The following is a 21,247-nucleotide window of genomic DNA, read 5'->3' on the forward strand; positions in this document are numbered from 1 at the left end:
TCACAAGCTATAACTCATTCACACTTATCACCTTGGACGATGACATCACGTTAGTTACTCATGTAACACCACCTGCAACATGACCAAATGTTCTTCCAAATAACATGTCTTAAGGCAGCGACTGAAACCTGCCGTGCGAGTTTGGTGCAGCTTGTGCCAGTAAATACAGTATCGTGATGACAATGGTCACCGACTGCTACATGGACAGCGAGATAGATGGCATTTCTGAGAAGAAAGAAGAACAAAAAAAAAGAACTGCAAGTTACAAGTATTAAATGCACTATGATGCACCCAATGCAACGCATCACTTGCGCTCAGAACAGACATTCTAAAAGTGTTCATGCAGTTCACATGCTGGTGGAAGCTGTTTGACAAACGATTACTGAATAAACTAATAAATGAACAAGAGATGAAGCGTAAAAGATGACGATGATGGGCATGAACTGTTTCCCACTTGCAAAATATTCTCGCCAAGAATCGAAACAGGATTAACTTAGTCGGCAAGTGATCTAACCACCAGACAAACAGCAAATTGAATGGGGTAAAGAGGACTGCCTTTTGTAGAAATAAAATAAATGCAGATGATGGCAATTAAAACTGCAACTTCTGGAAACTCATTATGCCCATTATACCACGCAAGCATGGATTTGGAACCTGACAGTCAGAATCAAAACTACTGAACACTAAACCATCATCAAAAGTGAAAGAATGGTAAAGATATTACTACAAAAGATCATCAAAAAGTAAAAGTTCTTTGCAGACAATATGTACTTCATAATGAGGTTTCACATCCAGAAAACTTTGTCTATTATCTCGCCTGCCTCTCCAGCGCAGGGCCGGGCTGAAGCACCTCATGCAACTGATATTTTCAGGGGATCCACATCAAGAACCAAGTTTAAAATTATTTGGGAACAAAAATAAATTATTACTCATTCAACACTACAAAAATTTTAGTCCATAGTTGTCTGGAACATCGATTGCAAATGTGAGTGTCGTTGGGTTCGGGCAGCTCGTCGCGACCCTGCGACGGGACGGATGGCAGTCAGGCGAGCACGGTAACGCGGTCCGCGGTCCGGGCCACGGGAGGGACGGCAGTCAGACGTGCTCGATGCGGGTGGACGGGGAGGGGGGCGGAGGGGCGGGCGCGGCGCCCCGCCTCGCCCGGGCGTCGCGCAGGAAGTTGGCCAGCGCGTGGTAGTAGCCGGGACAGGTCCAGGTGTCGTTGTGCGTGCCGGTCTCCAGCTGCAGCAGCTGCCTGTGGGCGCGGCAGAGGCCGTGTAGCTCGCTCATCATGCGCGGGGGCACCAGGATGTCCGCCAGCCCCGACACGAACAGCGTCGGCGCCGTCACACGCCCCACCTTCTCGGCGGACAGGAACTGCAACAAACCACCCCCTGGCCGTCACACGCCCCACCTTCTCAGCGGACAGGAACTGCAACAAACCACACGGCTAACCCTGACAAAAAAACAACATTTCAGGTCGTCCTATATAAAGTTTTCATCGTTTTCGCTTTTCTGCATTCTACACAAACATCTTCCCAGTATCTTCAAACAGGTTTCACTGTTGTGAAGCTGGTGTTCAGGAAAAAAACCTTTTTACACCAGTTTTTACCAGAAAACTACTACATTCCATCCAGTATGAGCTGCAATGGATAAGTAGTGAGGCACCTTCCTCCCCCGGCTTGCTACGAGCTTGCAATCCCAACATTTCCCACTTTTCCCAGAACTTGCACACTTACAATAATGTTCATGCAGCATCACTCGATGTTCATGCTTTTTGTGTGTGGAAAGAAGGTTATATATACCACTGGAGGGCATCAGTTTAATCTTAAAACGTATGACTGCCAAAATAAATACCGTATTTACCCATGTACCACCCGCACATTTTTTCTGAAAAACAACATTCAAAAGTCGGGGTGCGGGTCATACACGAAATTTGAGGTTTTGGACAACAATGAAGACTGAAAAAATGGATTTATAGTACATTACCGAATGCTGGACGCATTTATTACAATGAAAATACAGCGAAACCCCTTATTTACGTTACCGTTATTCACTTTTTCCCGACATTTGCACCATTTTATTTCGGTCCCGTTTTAACCTCACATGATGCAATGCAATAAATTGCCGTTGTTTACAATGCGCGTATAAACTGCTTCCCGTAATTTACGCGGTTTATTCTGAGATTAACGCTTTCTAATAAATTTAAATAATCGTAATACGACGTATTCTGATGTGTTTTCAAGACGTTTTTAAAAGTATTAAACTTTATCCGTAACATGTCGGGAGTCGCTGTAATCCACCTATAAAACGTAAACAGCGCCAGTTGGCATCATTCAGTATAGAGCGCACGCACGTAGTCAAAGATCGATAGCGATAGCTCGCAAACTTCTTGCTACGCGCGCGCTCTGTTTACAACCGAGTTAACTATAACTGGCATTAATACAACTCACGTTTTTGCTACGGGTTTTTTTACGTTGAATAAAATGGTTTTATGGCATCACTCATTATTTTTAATTATTTGGCACTACGAGCTTTATTTTTATATGCAGGATGTTGCAACGGACTGAACAGTTGACGATTGTGGTTATTGCATACAAACATTTTAAAATTTATTTCACCAAATTTACGTCTGTTGTTTAGCAAAATTGATCTACTATTTTGACAATGAATATTACTGGGTTTTTTTTCTTAATATTTCATGCATTTGTGTTAGTAAAATTCTGTGCTGCAGTTATAAAGAGTTTTCTTTGTTGTTACAATGACAGACTCTTTTTCCCTATTTATGCAGGCACATGTAAATAGACATTACAGTGAAAATTTTTTTTTTCCAGAGAGTATGTTGAAAATTTGGGGTGCGGGTCATACATGGGGGCGGGTGGTACATGGGTAAATACGGTAAACAAATACATGACGTCTCTTGGGCTAGCACCATGTTGTAGCACCCCTGTCTTTCCTTCTTTCTGAGACATTGTGCCATGTTCTAGAAATTTAGTACAAGTGTGTTCAAAACTAGAACTACAACCACCCCAACTCTCTTTATGAACTATCTGTTAGTTATTGTTCTTTATTTATTTGAATTTTGACTTGGAAAATCCAGCATGTTTGTGATGTAACGATTATTTGCATTTGCATTCACAAAATCCATATAAATATTTTGCAAATTTGAATATCAGAAAAAAATAATTTGTTTTAGTGTGACACGGGGGGGGGGGGGGGGGGGGGGGGGTCGATCGGTCGCCTTTACGGTGGGTTGTTAGTGGGCGCCACCACGTGGTGCGGCACGTGGACCCGGTGAGACTCCTAACTCAGGGCGTGACGTCGCCCATGTGAGACGTGATATCCCCCCTTGAAAACATCTAGCACTAATTCCTGCCCGCTCTCAGCGTCGGGCACGCTTTTACCTACGAAGTGGGCTCTCAGGCGTCCCACACGCCGTCACTCTCCACGTGGTCACACAGATGGAAAATAAAAGAATAATACGTGAAATTCACACACCTGATTTATCCCGCTAATTCCGCTCACACAAGTACACGGTTGAAGCTATGCAAAACGCCCGCGGCACGAATCGGTTTATAGGTGATGCACCACCACGTGGTCACATGTTGATTTACGTAGTACAAAGAAAAAAGACCGAGACTGGTCATAAATTAATTAATAAAACAGTCCCCCCGACCGAGAGCCGCTCCGAGGACTAAAAGAAAGCGATTGAAATGAAATTAAAGTTAACAGAATTACTTGGCAGAGAAAACAAGCGGTGAAGTCCCCGGAGTGCTGATGCGTCTGCTCTCGGTCGTTGATGGCGGAAGACTGGGCTGAGATCATGGCTCGCTCGACTAACATGGCGTCCTCCCGCCGAAACAATTGCCGTTAATAGATATTAGCGAACTCGTGCCACGGGAAACTAAATTAACATGACAAGAATGCATTGAAAATTATGTAACAATTTTTGAATGAATTGAAAAGATTGTACAAATTATAATTATTAAGATTTAAATTTAATTATTGTCTGGCTTCGGGTTTCCTTGGGAATGTCCGGAAACGCTATGATATTTTAATATATAAGTTAAAAAATAAAAGTACATAAAACCCTCCCGGCCGATCTGCCGTCACGATGCACTTAGGGAATATAAAAACAAACAACACAATTATATATACTTATGTTTTAGGGGTGCGGCGCACTGACTCGACAGCGCCCTCTTGCCGGGCGAGCACACACGCACGCACACGTACGCACGGGTAGGCGGGAGGTTTGAATGGAGGGTGGATGGTGTTTGGGCGGTGGCATATCGGACTTACAGGGGCCGTAGGCCCGGACGATGTCAAGTGTGAAAATAATATTAAATAAGACAAAAAAAAAAACAGCAAATATGTGACTTTCAATTTCATTGCTGCACAGTCACGTGAATCAGACTGTACTGGCGGCCAATCCAGACACATGTCTCTCACTTTACGGACAGATCTACCAACTCTTACACACTTAGGTTTTAACAGCTATTCAAATAAACATAACAAAATTAATTTAGATAAGTATATAATTATATACCAAGCACAGGCAATCATTAAAATAAAAGTAAAACAAATATATACATATAAAATGATGCTGTAAGGTGTAAAATATATTTAGGTACTAATAAAAGCATACGGGAATTGCAAAATTTGTGATTATATTATTCAGATAACAAACACTAATATAGTTACTAATGTTGTGTATACCTTAGTTTGTAAGTTTTACAACTTAAAGGTTACTGATATATATTTTTTTAATTTATTTCTAATTGTAACAAGATGATAGTAATGCTTGTTTGATAAGTCACTGAATACATTCCGGCACACTTTCAGATGGTCATGTCACCCCAGAGAGCCCTTCTCTGGCATCGAAACATGTGTGTCTTGCTCTACACTTGATAACACAGACCCTACCTCCACATCCGGTCAACACAAACAAAAATTTTCTACTTGAAAAAAAAAAGAATTCCTTCCAAGTCACCTTCCACGAGATCAGCATTGAATATGTTATTTAGTGAAATGACAGGGGCACCTTGTTCTTGTAGAGGAACCTGGGCAGGTACTGCAGGAGTCGCCAGCCAATCAGCACGCGCGCCATGTCAGGGATGCTCGTGAACGTGTTCTCCACGACGAGACACCATATCTTCTGGGCGTACTCGGGCTGGGCTGCCACGTCTATGGCCACCGCACCGCCTACACACACATCACACATCACACTACTAGGCATTATGCTGTCCTATATTTAACTGAAAAACTTAATTATGGATACATTTAAATTCTACTCGCATAATCTAATAAAATTGTGTATCTTCTATGCTACCCTTCAATAATGAAAAATATTTATATGGATTTTTCTTATTCATTGGTATAAAATGGTATTTAGTATTAATATATTTGGGGCGGGAAAATATTCTTGCACTTTATTTTTAACAGTAACCTTATTGCTGCACTAAAGACCTTTAAACCAAAGTACGGGTGCTTAATTGTTTCAGTTCTATACTCAATAAATATATTTTTTCATCTACTTATGAACATCAATGCCTCCTAGAAAAATAAATTTGTCCTGGCTTGAAATCATCTAACAGACCATAATAATCACATATGTAGGTTAGTCTTTTGCAAATCTTGTTTACGGTAGAATACCAGTAATGAGGACATGCTGGCCCTTCATTTAAGGTTAATATTATTTTTGGTTTGACGTTTTCCGTTGGTGTCCGTATCAATCAATTCTATCACTTTGTGTGCCAAGCTGAAAGGATATTCTGCTTGTAAAAGTCTGCACGATGGCCATAAACACACACGGAGTGAACATCTCGGTACTCTGGCAAGACCTGACGGCACTGCCACAACTCACACCTGTACTCTCTTTGGATGCATTTTACTCTGGTCGTATTGCCATGTAAGAAAAAAATGGACTGCTTACAAACAATCAAAATTTTAATGGGGGCAAACAAAAAAAAGTCATCATACCTGTTCCTATGAGAGAGTGTAGGTTGTGTGCCTGTAATAATGACATTTGTGATATTATTTCAAGCACTTCCTCCACACTTTAGAAATACAATTTCCCCTGCTAAGGAAATAGTAGTAATTAAATTTAATTTCGGTGTTTGGTATTGATAGAAGGGAACCGATGAACTTTATTCCAAAGCATCATGTTTACTGCTTCATCATAGAACAGATCACTTTTTTTTCCACCATCTCTGTGCAATGATTGCGTAACTTGGCTGAATGTTTGGCGAAGTGTTGGAGGAACAGCGCCAGAGGCGGGGAGGGGGCACTCACCCAGGGAGCGGCCGAACACGACCACCTCGGCGTGGTTGATGTCGCTGCGCGAGGAGAGGTAGTCGAGCGCGGCTCTGGCGTCGGCGTAGAGGCCGTGCTCGCTGGGCGAGCCCTGGGACAGGCCGTAGCCGCGGTACTCCAGCATCAGCACGTTGCACTGCAGCTGCTGGTACAGCCCCAGCACGTTCTGCAACCTGCACGCACCCTCGCACATCGCTCTCCTTGCACGACAAGTGTCACATATCGTGCATGCATGGCAGTGGTTTACGTTCACACCATCGTCTGGACCCACGCTGCAACACGTGTTTAAACAATCAGAAGTCCTGAATGCCGCTCGGCTTGCTGGAGCTCTCTCTCGCCTCCCACAAGGCAATCCAGTTCTGTTCCCAGTGGGGTCACCTGCAGTTTTCACAGCTGCAAAAATGACTGATTTTTCCATGAACTGGTGGATTTTCTCATGGTACTCACATTTCTACAAACCATTCATTCCACGAATGCACCATCCTCATTTCATCCCCTTTAATAATCTCTAATAACACCAATTTCAATGAGACATTAAGCTGTTAAACTTATATATTTATTACCATTACGATGTAAAAATATTAAATAGTAAAAAAACATACATAAACCATGATAGAATTCTATTGTCTTCATTCCAAAACAGTGGTAACCAATTTTAACCACACTCCAAGGGTGAAACTAAATCACATGAATGCTTAGAGCGATAACACCCACCAGGTATGAAACACATGCATAACTCTACCAGTTTGTTGAGATCATCCTGGAATCATAACCATTTTGCATACAAAATAAAAATATTTCAGGTGTGAATCTGAATGCACTCTGCTGAAATTTGTGAAAGAACATTCTCAACACCTCGAGGCGGTGTCTTGAGGTTGCCTGATGTCCTGTGCTTGCACATCGCTGCTCCAAACACTGTGCTGGTGGTGACAACTCCACAGCGAGGGGCGAGCACTGACGTCTCAGAGGGAAACAATGTGAGTCAAGAGACGAAGGACCTGGCGGGAAGCAACTCCGCGTGACACGCTTGAGATGTGCGCTGGTCGTTGGCAAGTCATGAGTGCTTTCAAAAAAAGCCTTCGACAGAAGGCGGCCAACTGGACTTGTGAGTAATGAGAGTGAGTGCCACGCGCAGGTAGCCACTGAGCGGAGACGACGCTAGAGAGTTTCGGGCGGAGCAAGAATCACCTCTGAGGTTTCGGAGACCTAACCTGAGTGCTGCATGACCGGCAGCTCCTGAAGAAAGCGATGGAAGGCTAATGGCAGTGTTGCCGTTGGCAAGGCGTGCGAACTGCCTGGGTGCATTTCCCCACCCCACATTTCATAGGCAAAGTAAAATATTGGACGTCAACGCGAAGATTAAAATAGGGCATGAACTAAGAAATGGCAGTAAGGACAGCTGGAAAGACTGTGTGATCACAACTTGTTGATAGGAACTTCGCGCCACACCCCAACTTGCTAGTAGACTTAAACTACTCGTTATTTAACGCATGGTTCGAACGTACTTTCATAAGGACTATTGTATTTTTATTTATAGGTTTTAATTTGATGTGTCATAATTTAATTACAATTTGCCCCTCATTTATTTATTTTATCATAAGTCTTGTGACAGTTTACATGGAATCTTTCACAAATTATGTAAATATTTGCTTATGGTGATTGGTGCAGGGAAAATATTGACACTAAACTAATTTAACAGTACATATTCATTTTTTATTTTTAAGTGAAAAATATACAGAATTTATTTTACTAAGTTATTTCCTTACATATATGTATTTATTTTCTTTCAAACCTACAGTAAAATGAGAAAACTTAAAGAATGTTAATCTTAAGTTTAGTACATGTAATTATTGTACAAATAAATAGTCGAACCAAGAAACAGATAAAAAATTTATTTTAGTTGTTAAATATGCAGTTAAGTTATGAAAATTTCCATTACTGGTCTATTTTAGAAGATAATTAACAAATTAATTTTAATGAAATTGAAAAGATACTCAAAGACAGAAGACTGAGTTCCTCTTGGTTTTGACACGATCTGACTCAAAACACATACACAGGAGTGACAGTTTGTACACTGCGTGTAAAACCTTCATTGCCGTAAAGAATGTCCCCGCAACGTGGCGCTGAGGAACCACTTGTTCAGTCTCGACGGCCGCTGCAGGTGGAAGGGGGCTGAATGCGAGCGGCGGGAGAAGGGGGAAGAGTGGTGTGTAGTCGTGTAGAGGGACAGAATGTCCACGAGAAGAGGCAAGCGGGTGAAGACACGTTGTGCCAACCAAGGTCACACTTTGTAGATGACGCCTTAACGCACAGGTAATATAACACCACACTGCATGGCCACAAGGCAACGGGCTCGCCCGCAACGTCCGAGCCAGTCGCGGTGCCGGGACTAGACCAGATAGCCGCTGCTGGCCACCGCTCTGTACTCACTGTAGAATATAGGGTTACATGATGTGGTATAGTCCAGCAGTACATGATCCAGCTCCTCCAACTACACTCACAACGGTGATCTTGGTCGCGGACAGCAGACACCTAAACACTTCCCTCTGCCACAAGCCGCCGCCCCTCCCCTCTTGGGTGAAGCGAAGGACTGTTTGTGGGAGTGAGAGCGAGACAGGACCTCATGGATAGAAGGCCACCGAGCGAGAACCATCTACACCCATCCCATGCGAAGGTCATCTCGCCACTGACACGTTGGAACTAAGCTCCTGACCTCTCTACACAAAAACGGCAACCTACAGAGGCATCCATACACTTTAGAGATTAACTACGTAATCCCAATTTCATTGTTTTTGGGAGCTGTGACCATTTTTCACCGCGCACCAATCGCCTTAAGCTACAAAGTGAATCCTTCCATTACACCCCGGGTTCCATGCACAGAATACTACTCTGCTGTGTTTCATAATTGAAGTTAATATTATTATGTTATAACGGTTCGTTATATACAAAAATAAACAGTTCAACGCCGATTGCAAATTTTGATGTTTTTATTATTTTTTAATAGAATGTTGCACAGACGATTCCAAACACTTTCAAAAGAAGTTACTCATTCAGTCCACATACATCATCAGCCCGTCGAACAACTGCTGGTAGCTCGCATGACGAGAAATTACCGGAAAATAATCGCGTAGATTGAGTCCTTCAGTAATGTTTTACTGCAAGTATAAAAAAATGGGACGACCTCGAAGAGAACCGCACCCAGCGAAAACGAATTCCGCCCCGAGCCAACATGCCTACGAAGGTGGCCGCAATTTCTAATTAAGTTATATCCAAAACAAAAAAAAAACAATTAGGTTGATTTAAATATAGGCCTGGCTCCGACCACCAACGTGAAATGATCTCCTCGTAAATTACATGATAATTTAGCGAGAAGCCACCGAACGCGACCTACTCGTCCAGCGTTCGACAGACGACTGGTGATCTCATGAACTCGTCTCCTCCACGCAGGGAGTAGTGGTCACATGACCTCACTGACCAATCACACGCACTCTTCATTCACGCTACAGATATCAGCCAATTACAGAGCAAGTTACAACACATGAAAAAATCTTTTACACACAGAACTCTGGGCTTCCCCTGATCAGTCTCTTTTCAATTTCACCTCGAAATCGGGGACTCCCATTCTCGTTCTCTCTCTCACACCGTGAGAGAGCAGTTATCACCCAGTTCCCATGCAGGGGGGAAATTACCTTCTTTATCTCGGTTGGCAGGGAAGCACTGTTTCTTTCTCACTTCCACTTACATGTCTCTTATGCCTCTCTCTTTCTACACATCAGACACAGTCCCGTGTTCTAGAATTATTCCACACGTTAATGAAAATTAAGAACAATAATTATAATACGAATTACTTTACAAAATTAAACTTATTGAGAAAAACATGAATAAGTAGGCCTAACCACGTAAAAATCTAGAACAGCGACTTCTTTGTGAATAATTACCTAAAAATTACTAATAATAGAAAATGTCTGTTAAAATACCAAATACCTTCTTAAAACACATAGCAAGCAAAAATAACATATATTAACAGCCATAGCGTCTGATTATATTGTCTCATAACATACACACCACTCTAAAAACATTGACCTATACAGAAAAGAAGTTTAAAAGAAAATTATTTAATTAGGAGGGCAGGGTTCTGCAATATTACAATGTGTCTCCAGTATGTGGTTAAAACACCCACTTCTCAACCTGATTTTAATACTAACGCTCTACAAATGTACAGGCATTGTTGGTGATTCAACAACATGATGACTTAATATGCAGCACGTTGTGACGCACGCACCTGTGGCCCATGTTGCCAGCGTTGCCGTGCAGGAAGAGCACAGTGGGCGCGCGGGCAGACACGGGGCCCGGCTGCCGGATGAAGTACAGGTGCAGGCGCGTGCCGTCTGCGCTGCGCACATACAGGTTCTCGTACGGCAGCCCGAACATGGACGGAACGGGGACGAAGACTCGCGAGTGCGCGGGCATGTCCGGGTGGAACAGCAGGAAGTCCTCGCTGTAGTACAGAACGCCTGCGCAGACCACACGCTCTGCACCGCTGCCGCTCCAGGCAGCCGACACTTCATCACAGGCCTGAACTCCATGCGACATCCAACCAGTAGGAATTAAGGAATGTCTTTGATGTTCCAAAAAGGTGTTTTCCAAATTCTAGTTTTTTATTTGCAGAAAAGACACGACACAAGAATTTTACTCTTAATGCAACAATTTTTATAATTTTATAGTAATTTAATGCAATTAACTAACCGTTTACACAATTTAACAGTATACCTAATGTAGGTTATAAAACCTAACCAAAAGTTCACACAATTTTAAATGTATTTTTAATGTCATTAACATAACCTAACCAACTGTCCACGCTGTATTATAAAGCATTTTTAAATAATATTCTTTAAAAAGGTTTTTTTATGAAAAGTAAAAATACAATTTTGAATTTACTTTTTAGGACACTATATATGTACCTGTATTTACCCTGAAAACAGCGTTTCTGATTTCCTACCAGATTCTTCTTTCACAAATGCTTTTATAAAGAAGAAAGGTAAATATCCACAAATTTTTTTCACCATTTGGTAGACAAATTTTGTGCTCTTTCTAATCGTGCCAAGCCCAAGATTGTAAAGATTGTAGAAAAAGTTATAACAAAATTACTGAACTGATGATTACAATTTTTGGTAATTCATTTTTTCCACTTTTAACATATATTACACGTACTTCTGGGCATTTAATTACATTTTACGAGTGATATTTGAAATCTATGTAAAATTCTGAATAAGTATGGTGAATTTTATGATTCTACATTAACTGTTATTAGAAATGTAAGTTGAAGCAAGACTTTGGTTATGGATTAAAAAAATTCCACTAAACAAAGTGAAACTTTAAGTCCATTTAATTCCAAACTAGAGCCAATATTCCAAAATTGAAAAATATGGGTTCTTATAATTGTCTGAAGATACCATTTATACCAAATTTCACCCAAATCTGAAATGGTCTGGATGATTTGGCATGAAATGACCCAAGAGTTGATGAATGTATTGCAATTATAAAGAAATTTTTAATGTTTCAATTTTCTGTTTGTTGTTTTTGTAAATAACTAATTGCATTATGGGATCTTTGTTTTCTGAAATTAGCATTTAAAGCAGTATTTTGAATTACGTAGTAACAAATTATTGAATAGAAGCGTAACATTTAAAATGGTGAGAATTGTCAATTACTTTAGATTAATCCTGGAAATATATTTTTAATGGTTGCTTAAGACTTAGCAGTTGAAGATGTAGCTATCCTGAACTAAACCACTGTCCACATTATTTAGAAGCATTTTTAATTTAGCTATACTAATCTAACCAACTGTCCAAGCTGTTTTGAAGTATTTTTTTTACAAATTAACTCAAATTTTCCATATCATACATACACTGACCTACACGGGAATGAAGAAAATGGCAGCAGCCTTCAATACACAGGTATTGAAATGAAACCAATTAATTGTGATTTCTCAGAAACATTGTATCTCTAGTGTTCACAAAACGTATATTCTGATTTTTATTTTTACTTTACGGAGAAACCCTCTATAAGAATATTACCTTTTTTAGGCCCATTCTAGAATGACACAGAGACAAATCTCAAGGAACAGAGTTCCTGCAACAGCAGGCAGACAAATGGATTAGCTCTGCAATGCTGAGTTCTTCTGTTTGCATTGCTCCGTGCAGCCAATAGAAGCGGAGTATTTATCTGTGGTGTTATCAATATTTCTTTATGTTCTAAATATGTTAAATATTTTTTAAGTACAATAATACCTAGTGTTCTATTATTAATTTGTCATTTATTTTTAGCATAGTATATGTAAATTCTGTCCTATAATCTTGAAGCATAATATTTTAAAATTAAATTAATATTAGTAAACTTGAAATAAAATATCATTGGTAGACTTTTGTTTTGTTTCCGTACATTGTGGAAGCATCACAAAAGCAATAGTGAAATGTTACAGAAGATTCGTCTGTGTTTGTGTGATCCGTCTCAGTTTCTGTGCCATTGTAGAACGGGCCTCGATGTAGCTGACGAAACCATTCTCTCGAATACAAGCTTAATGTACCTAACCTACTATAATCACTCATTTTATTGGTCATAAACTTAAAGTACTCAAATATTACTATGCTCTCTTAGATCATTTCAGGAAGTAAAACTATAACTCCCCTTAAAAATAACCAAAACGATAAATAAACCGCTACTTGATCTTACCTGTTGTGACAAATATCAGCAACATAATGGCCCATAAGCAGCCATAAACCCAATATAAAATTAAACACAACATGCTTGCGAGACATGTCACAGCCCAACATCGCATCAGCACATTTCCAAGTACTTGTGCGATTTTCACACTACGAGTTCTTAGCTTACATTCCATTTTATTATTAATTATGTTCCAAATTCCCTAAAGTTATGCTTGAAACTTTTGCAAACGCCTTGGGTCACATAATAACTATATGCAATTTGATGTTCTTTAACAAAAGTTTCATACATCAAATATGAATAAACATTTTGTTTCAAAAACGTAATTATCACACCAATGCATCCTCAAATAACATGCGCTTCACCCACTCCATGTACTATTATTTCTTACAAAAAAAAAAGTTTGTTTTTTGTTTACGAAAATTAAAAGTTGAATGGCGAAAGTTTAAACAGCAAGAGATATTGACAGTTGCAGATACGTGAACTTCCGGAATAGGTTCAACCTCAAGTTTTCAAAACATTCATCTGTAGTACGAACAATTACGGCGTTTAACGAAGTTCAAAAAAAAACTTTTGCTTAAAATAATAATTATTTTATAAAAAATAATCAAAAAACATAACTAAGACCTAACAATATTATATTTCTGTTCAACTGTGGTTCAAAAAAATGGGGTGTGGCTGTGTGTTCTTAATTATTATCTCTTGTTCTATTAAACAATATTAATTATCTGAATCTAAAAAAGTTTCACTTTTGCCACACGTGGACTCCACATACACACACATTTTTTTATTACAGAAAATGAATGGAATTGTATACAACTGGACACGACTGCAAGAGATTGAGGGAAAGAAAGTTTTTCTATATTAATCAAAAAATAGAACTAGAAGTTTTTCCCGCTGTTTGATCAGCTGCAATTCCTTCGTCTTACATGTTCAATTTTGCTTCTGTATGCCACGGTCATTGAGTAAGGAATTTTCAGGATACAGTGTGATGTGGAGCGTAGTTGAATCCATTTTTTAAAATAAACATCGCTAAAACATTCCGCCCAAAAAAAAATTTCAGAAATGGTGCTTGTCCACGTTTAATGATGGTATGTAAGTATGAATTAGAATTTCCGTCGTTAAAAACAGTCACTTTCATTAAAAAAAAATAATAATTTAAAACTGTTTTTGCAGCATATTTCAAAACAAAATTTAAAATCAAAAGAGATAAATTTTAGGAATTTTTTAATTAAAAAAAGAACCGTATTAGGTTTAGCATATATTTATCATTTCAATTTAAAAATTGCAAACGTCCGTCCTGATAGCATGAGAACAAATTAATGTGTCGCATTAGTTGGACCCAGAGATTATCTCGGGTTGAACTATGGAGTTGAACACCACTGCTATCTAGCGGCGGTACCTTTTAGTAAGAAAATCTTTGAACATTCCAATTTCTCTACAGTAGTATTAATCTTTTTTTTACAGCATCTTTTGGCATCATATTTGAATATTGAATGGCTTTGTTTACATTTCAAATGTTAACAGATTGACAGTGAAAAAGAACACTTTGGGCTTCAATACGTACGGAAGTTTTAGTATTGCTTGGAATTTTTTGTAATACTCTCTTGTGTAATGTGGTTAATCATTTGACGTAGTGATACATTAATAATAAGACAAAAGCGAACACAAATAAGGTAGGTGTATGACATATGTTACTCAAGTATATTCAAGCAATGTGCCATATAATTATGATTAGCAAATTCCCCCAATAATCCTTGCACAGAGAATTGATTTTGAATTGAAATGAAATTGTTCTGGCAGACATTGTCATGGTTGTAAGAAGGTTCCACTTCAATTAAACTTAACCACTTACTAAACTCCCACACTCCTTAAGGCCTCTTCACAATAGCGCGGCGCGGCGCGATGCGACGCGTAGCGATGTGACATCATTCGATACCAACCAATCAGAGTTAACATCGCTCGCGGCGAGCGACAGCTCGCGACGTGAGCACAAGCGACAAGACTGCCTTGCCGCGGCGGGCGACATCGCTGATGACGTAAGAGTAAACAGCCAATCGCAAGCAATAATTCGGAGAGTTATAAGAATATCAGTTGTTAGTAAACAAACGATTGAAATAGAAGGTAATAGGTATCTGGAAAGTGATATTGATGTAAAATAATTTCCTGCTGCAAGGTACCCTTTTTAAAAAAAAAAAAAAAAAAAAATCAGCCAAATTCAAAACAATTACAAGAAGTGTCTGTACTTACAAAATCACAATATCTGCACTAGAAACGCAAGTTAGCAAGTTATACCTTAGTGTCATCGACAGTCTTTCTGCTGGACTCAATGGTAGGCGGTGAGAATTTTTTTGTAACATTGGATCAACAATATGCAGCAACGCATCAAATTCATTAGGAGACATCCTCATGAATACGAAATAGTTGTCACTGTCTCCTAATCGCATTTCTGAGATAAGATTATGGTAGTCCCCTTGACCCAATCTATTAGCATTTGTGGGCCTTGTGTGCCATCTTCTGTTATTATTATTATTATTATTATTATTATCAAGTAATAATAAACAGAACAACACTCTCTGCCTGTGAACATTTACTGCATGGCGATTTATATTCATGCCTCTTTTCACCGATGCTTAGTTACAGTACACTTGCATATGCAATGCCAGACAAAAAAGAGAAAATTTTAAAATACATCCACATATTTTGTTTGTATTTACTTATATGTTATCAGATGTCGCCGGCAGATAGCAGGCTGTTTCAACATTTTTTTTTCGCCAGTCGTATCGCGATGCGTCGCGCCATTGTGAAGTGTACAGCCAGCGACTTCGCGTTAGATCGCGAGCTATCGCTTCATCGCGTCGCCAGATCGCACCGCGCCGCGCTGTTGTGAAGAGCGCTTTACGGCTCTACTACATTCTCAAGCTCATTCCACTCTCAGCCAGACCCAGCTTCATGGATTGCCACGTCTTTCTGCCCTATCAAAACCCTTTAATCTTCCACCAATGGTCTCTCCCTCACTGTCAATACCTTCTGTAGCACATTTTCCTGGATAATTACGCCGTCCTGAAAACCGAGAATAAGCTAGTTTCGAATCTGAAAACCTCACGGAACATACCATAGTTAAGTTAAACACTAAAATAATAAAGGTATAGCTTTGTGCAACAAAGGTATAAGTAAATAAATACCAAGTTCAATTAAAACAAACCACCCCAGGGTATTTTCTCTTTTATTACGACACCTTAAAAAAAGTATATTTGTGTGAACTTCAGCTAGTCAGATTCAGGATGACAAAATCAAGTGTTTTAATTGCTTTTAAAGGTGTATGTATTTGTGTATTTTACCTAAAGTTTTGTACTGTTTTTATGCAGTGGGCCTTCCATATTTGTAAACTTATTTTATTGTAACAATCAACAAGTCTATACTGCAATATATTGGTTGAAAAATAAATATATCATTTTCTAAAATGCTCTCACAGATTTTTCATTTTATATTTGTTTATTACTTTGCTGTTTATACATGATCGTAATCACAATGCAAGTCTTGTCTTGAGAGGTTATCCCAGTATTATAATTTTGAGTTTAGGTCCATAAGATTGTTTTAAGCACAGCAGTTATGCTGTAAAGGTTTAGTACAATGTCTGGTGAAAATTGTTTTGATAAATGCTATGCTTGAATGTAATGTTCCTTTACTAGCTCTTGGTTATGGTATGTATATTCATCCAGTGAACTGTATTATTCAAGACTATGCCCTATATTGCAATTTCTTAAGAAATAAAGAAAATCCATCTTTCACCCTCACCATAGCTGGCATTGTTCTCTCTTTACATTATTTACTTCAAATGTCGTTGCACATGATCATGCACTAAGCACCGTGTGGATGGGATAAAACTTTTACAGTCTCTGTGATGGCAGACTGGAGCATGTGGATGTTCTGTGAAGCTCTTCACGGGCGGACGGCGGTCATGCATGTCCCCTGGTTGCTGTGCAGGGGAGATGACAGGCGCGTGGGGTGACGTCCCAGACGAGCTGCTCTTGGAGATATTCTCGTACCTGGACGTAGAGGACCTGGTGTGTAGGGCCCAGCGCGTGTGCTCCCGGTGGAGAGAAGTGAGCAGCGACACTCGACTGTGGACCTCGCTGGAGTACTGCCCCTCGCCAGGCGTCTGCTGCGAGGAAGTGAGGAGTTTCTTACTGCAGGTGCCGCAGCTGAGACGCTTCCGCCTCTGCGCCCACGACCAAGTGGACACCATCGTCGAGATGCTGCCAGACTACTGCCCCAACATCGACACCTTACGTTTGCAGTACTCCAGACGTGCCTGCTCCCACGAGGGCCTTCTGGCGAAACTGTTGTTCTGCCTGGAGAACATACGGTGCCTGGAGATTTCACTGGTGGAAATTGATGATGAATTACTGGGAACTTTCTGGCTTGCTCAGAATTTGCAATCCTTGTCGTTGAAATTAACAACTTGCGATTGGAAATTACATAGATTACTCTCTCATGTGACACATAACTGCATTTCCCTTAAAGAACTGAGAATTTCAGTCCAGAACGATATGTTTGACAGCGATTTGAAGGGTCTCGTGCAGAAAGTAAACAAGTTGTTGACACATTTTTCATATGCTTCAGGAGATGGTTTCAATCAAGATACAAGCAACATATTCTACCAGTGTACGAACATGAAATCTTTGGCTATCAATCGCTCTACGTTCTATGCTGGTATTGAAAATCTAGAACTTATTGGGAAATTACCTCAACTAGAAAACTTGGCAATTTTCTGCATGAATGTAGCCCCAGACTCTTTGGCACAGTTATTTCTAGACAACTCTTGGAATAAACTTGTAAAACTGGATTTTGTCGGTCTGAAAGGTTTTGACAACAGTTCACTGGAGCACGTCTTCAGGGCATGTCCCAACCTACAGGAGTTGAATCTGTGCGACTCGAGCATATCAGACGAAGGGTTCCAGCCCGTGTGCAACCCTGGTTCCCGCCTGAAGCGCCTCGCCCTGAACGGCACGAGACTGACGGATGCCGGGCTCCAGAACGTGCATCGATGTCGTCGTCTAGAAGCACTCAACGTCGAGGACTGCCCGTACCTCACGGGAAACATCGCCATCCACATTGCCAAATGTGCAAGGCTCACAGACCTCGATGTCGGCAACAATGCGTGGGTGACCGGCGAGACCGTCAAGACACTGCTGCTGTGCCCCAGGCTGGAGCGTCTCGGCGCGGAGTTCTGCCCCAACATCACCGCAGCATGCTTCGAAAGCATCGTCTTGCCACGGAACTTCCGCAGAGTCAGAGTCACTTGCGCAGATCACACGGAGTTGGAGAACCTGCTGGAGGTCGCTGGCCGGAAGTCTTTCCTCAGCATTGCCTCCTGGTGCTTCTCCATACCTGATTACGTTAGCTGATGTCGCTAGTAGGCTGTGCGGGTGGGAGAATCTGTGCTGCTACTGGATATGGTGGCGTCCAGGTCACGATCATGAATTGGAAGAGTTGATTGTCACTAGCACCAGTGGGAGGCAGGCATATTTGTGTGTGGAACAAGGCATCAAGCGATGGTCCTTAGACAGGAACTGCTAGGGATCATGTCCATTTTCACTACTGAGAAGTGTTGTTTCATCGGTCATACAAGATGTAAGGTGCTTTGAGATTGGCCTACGACTCCAGCTCCTTCCAGGAGTTAAGGATTTGGAATCGTAGGTTGCCGGTATTCAGTTGTTTGGACACTTATTGAAGCAAGAAGTGTCAGGTTGCCAAAGTTAACCCTTTCATGTAGCCAAGGATAGTTTCACGACAGTGGTTTTTTTCTCTCCTCATATTCCAGACATTTGTTTTAATGAGAAGATTCGACCACAGGCGGCAGGGTGGGCCTCAGTGGAGTGTTTTTTTGTACATTAGTGGCCACACTGAGAAGACAAGGGTCTTCCATTTGTACCGTGAGTTGGCAAGCGACTGTGGGATTTCATTAATGAACATTAATTAAATACAGACCCAGAGAGATGAAACAATTTGTTTGCACAAGTGGAGTTGTTGGTTTTTGCCTGTTGAATTTTTTCATCATGTAAATGTAAATTGCAAAATAGTGGCCATGTTCAGTGTATGGCAAAGGAAGGAACATAAAAGGTATTTGTGAATTATTTATTTATGCCAGAGAATCTACAGATTGTGTAGTCAAACTAGAGAGGAACAGTCGACCAATTTGATTTCTCCGGAGGATTGGACTGTTGTAAATTGCAGTACAAGGTTTCTGGTCTTAGAAAAATTGTTAACTGCAAGAATAAAACTGAAAATTTTATCACTTCCAGCAGCTGTAAATAAAATAATTGATCACTTCAGGGTAAAATAAATAGTAAATCTACATTTCTAAGAATAAATTTAATACACAATTAAACATACATACAGTACAAAGCTCACAATAACAAAAATTAAATTAAAAAAAGGTAATTCCCCACATGTGGCACGAAGGCCAGGGGCTAGGGAGAGTTGTAATGAGAAGAGCACGAGGATCAGAACCTCATGTGGTAGGGGTTGGTGAAGACGGTCTTGGGCTTGCCGCGCACCCTGCGGGCCCGGGGCGCTCCGCGGGGGAACACCGCGCCCCGCTCCCGGGCGTGCATCAAGGACAGACGAGCCATTTGCTCCCGACCTGCAACCACACGCAACACTCGCTCCTGTCCGTCCGTAACGCTGTCTCGAGGCACTTGTGCTTGTGTCAGTGCATTCAGAATTTGCTATGCATTGCAGAAAACTTAAGAAACTGCTCACCCAATTTCGATTAGATGCTGTCGCTACAGGATTTCCATTAACTTGAAATTTTTTTAAGTCTTTGGCACTTACAACTCTTGAACTTGAAGTAGCAAATTTTTCCCAACCTTTCATTAAAATTTAAAGGCAGATTCCTAACAGTGTTTTACCATTGCAATCGTTTGGTATAGGAAGACATTCCCAATATTGTTTCCACTTGATAATAAAGATGCACATGAAAAAGTACAATAATTTCAGACATTCAAGTCTCGTCCATATTTTCTACTTACTACCTGCTTATAGTTAAAGAGGAATCTTTTACTCCAAATTTTCCGTAATTAAGTTTATACTTGATTGTCATGTTCATTAATCAGTCAAAGACATAATGAATATTAAAAATTTGTGGTAAAATATTTTATTTTTGTCATCTACAAGCAATTCTTATAATAAATCTATTTAGGTACTGACTTACTTTAAAATTTTGAATTTCTAGAGATTTGCAATGTGATTATTTACAGTAAGTACTGAATCAGTTTAGTATCTGTTATGTACCTGTGATTAGATCACTTATCTATTTTTATAATTTTTGCCAATCACTAATTCCCAATTTAATAAAACAATCAAAAGTTAAGGTTTTGGGCCAATTAGATACACACACTAATTTTTTTTTGACAATATGTCGAAATAATGAAAAATGGTTATCAACAAAATTCATCTTTAAATGTCAATGGGGATGTCTGAGAAGATCCTATTTTAATTTCAAATTGTTTTGCAAAGTATTTTTCTAGTGTAAATGTATCACAATGTCACACCTCCCAAAGTTACAGTGAATACCACCTCAGTTTCAACTCCCATATCTTTCATTTCCGAGAGCCTAGTACTATGGGGCATTAAATCCCTGAATCCTACCAAATCTACTGGATCAGACAGTATACCCAATTTTATAGTAAAGTAATGTTCTCTGTCCCTGTTACAGCCTATAGTTAATACTAGCTTGAATGCAGAAGTCTTTGCCCACAAATGGAAAATAGCTAAAGTAATACAGATTCATAAAAAAAGGCAGTAAACTACAAGTTACCAATCACAGGCCCATATCTTGACTTAATGGTTTCACAAAATTTTTTTTTTAAAAAAATCGTGTTTAGACATCTGTATTTCAACTTTAAAAAGAGATTATCTGAACATCGACATGGTTTTAGATTTGGGATGTCAACTACCACAAATTTACTTACTTTAAAAACACTATATATTCTAAAGTAACTCATAGGTGTAAAGTTGATGCCTGCTACTTTGACCTTGCCAAGGCATTTGATACTGTGAACCACTCAATATTACTTCAAAAGGTTGCAAGATTTGGTGTATAATTAATATTAAGATTGGCATTCTAAGTATCTAAAAGACAGATTTTTTTTAGTTTCAATTAACTTCAACTCTTCTTTACACCAATGAATTATTTCATAATTTA

At 39.9% G+C, this 21,247-nt stretch overlaps 3 protein-coding genes across 3 annotated transcripts in view; 1 reads left to right on the forward strand and 2 right to left on the reverse strand.

Moving 5' to 3' along the window:
• Window positions 1-13,501, reverse strand: LOC134534352 (protein ABHD13). The gene is made up of 5 exons (XM_063372769.1): window positions 13,045-13,501; window positions 10,595-10,826; window positions 6,292-6,485; window positions 5,042-5,202; window positions 1-1,377 (listed from the first exon to the last, which is right to left on the reverse strand). Exons 1-5 carry the CDS (start codon window positions 13,208-13,210, stop codon window positions 1,096-1,098), a joined length of 1,035 nt encoding a protein of 344 aa, XP_063228839.1. The 5' UTR covers window positions 13,211-13,501; the 3' UTR covers window positions 1-1,095.
• A 910-nt stretch (window positions 13,502-14,411) lies between these two features.
• On the forward strand, window positions 14,412-19,398 carry LOC134534353 (F-box/LRR-repeat protein 17-like). Its single transcript, XM_063372771.1, has 2 exons — window positions 14,412-14,443; window positions 17,023-19,398. Exon 2 carries the CDS (start codon window positions 17,028-17,030, stop codon window positions 18,444-18,446), a length of 1,419 nt encoding a protein of 472 aa, XP_063228841.1. The 5' UTR covers window positions 14,412-14,443; window positions 17,023-17,027; the 3' UTR covers window positions 18,447-19,398.
• The window catches only part of LOC134534354 (nucleoprotein TPR-like), a 70,682-nt gene continuing 68,833 nt past the window's right edge, over window positions 19,399-21,247 (reverse strand). The window contains 1 exon segment of the mRNA XM_063372772.1: window positions 19,399-19,684. Coding sequence (XP_063228842.1) covers window positions 19,545-19,684 — 140 coding nt within the window. The 3' untranslated portion in view covers window positions 19,399-19,544.

Source organism: Bacillus rossius, chromosome 7, assembly GCF_032445375.1.
Source record: "Bacillus rossius redtenbacheri isolate Brsri chromosome 7, Brsri_v3, whole genome shotgun sequence".
NCBI classification, from domain to species: domain Eukaryota; kingdom Metazoa; phylum Arthropoda; class Insecta; order Phasmatodea; family Bacillidae; genus Bacillus; species Bacillus rossius.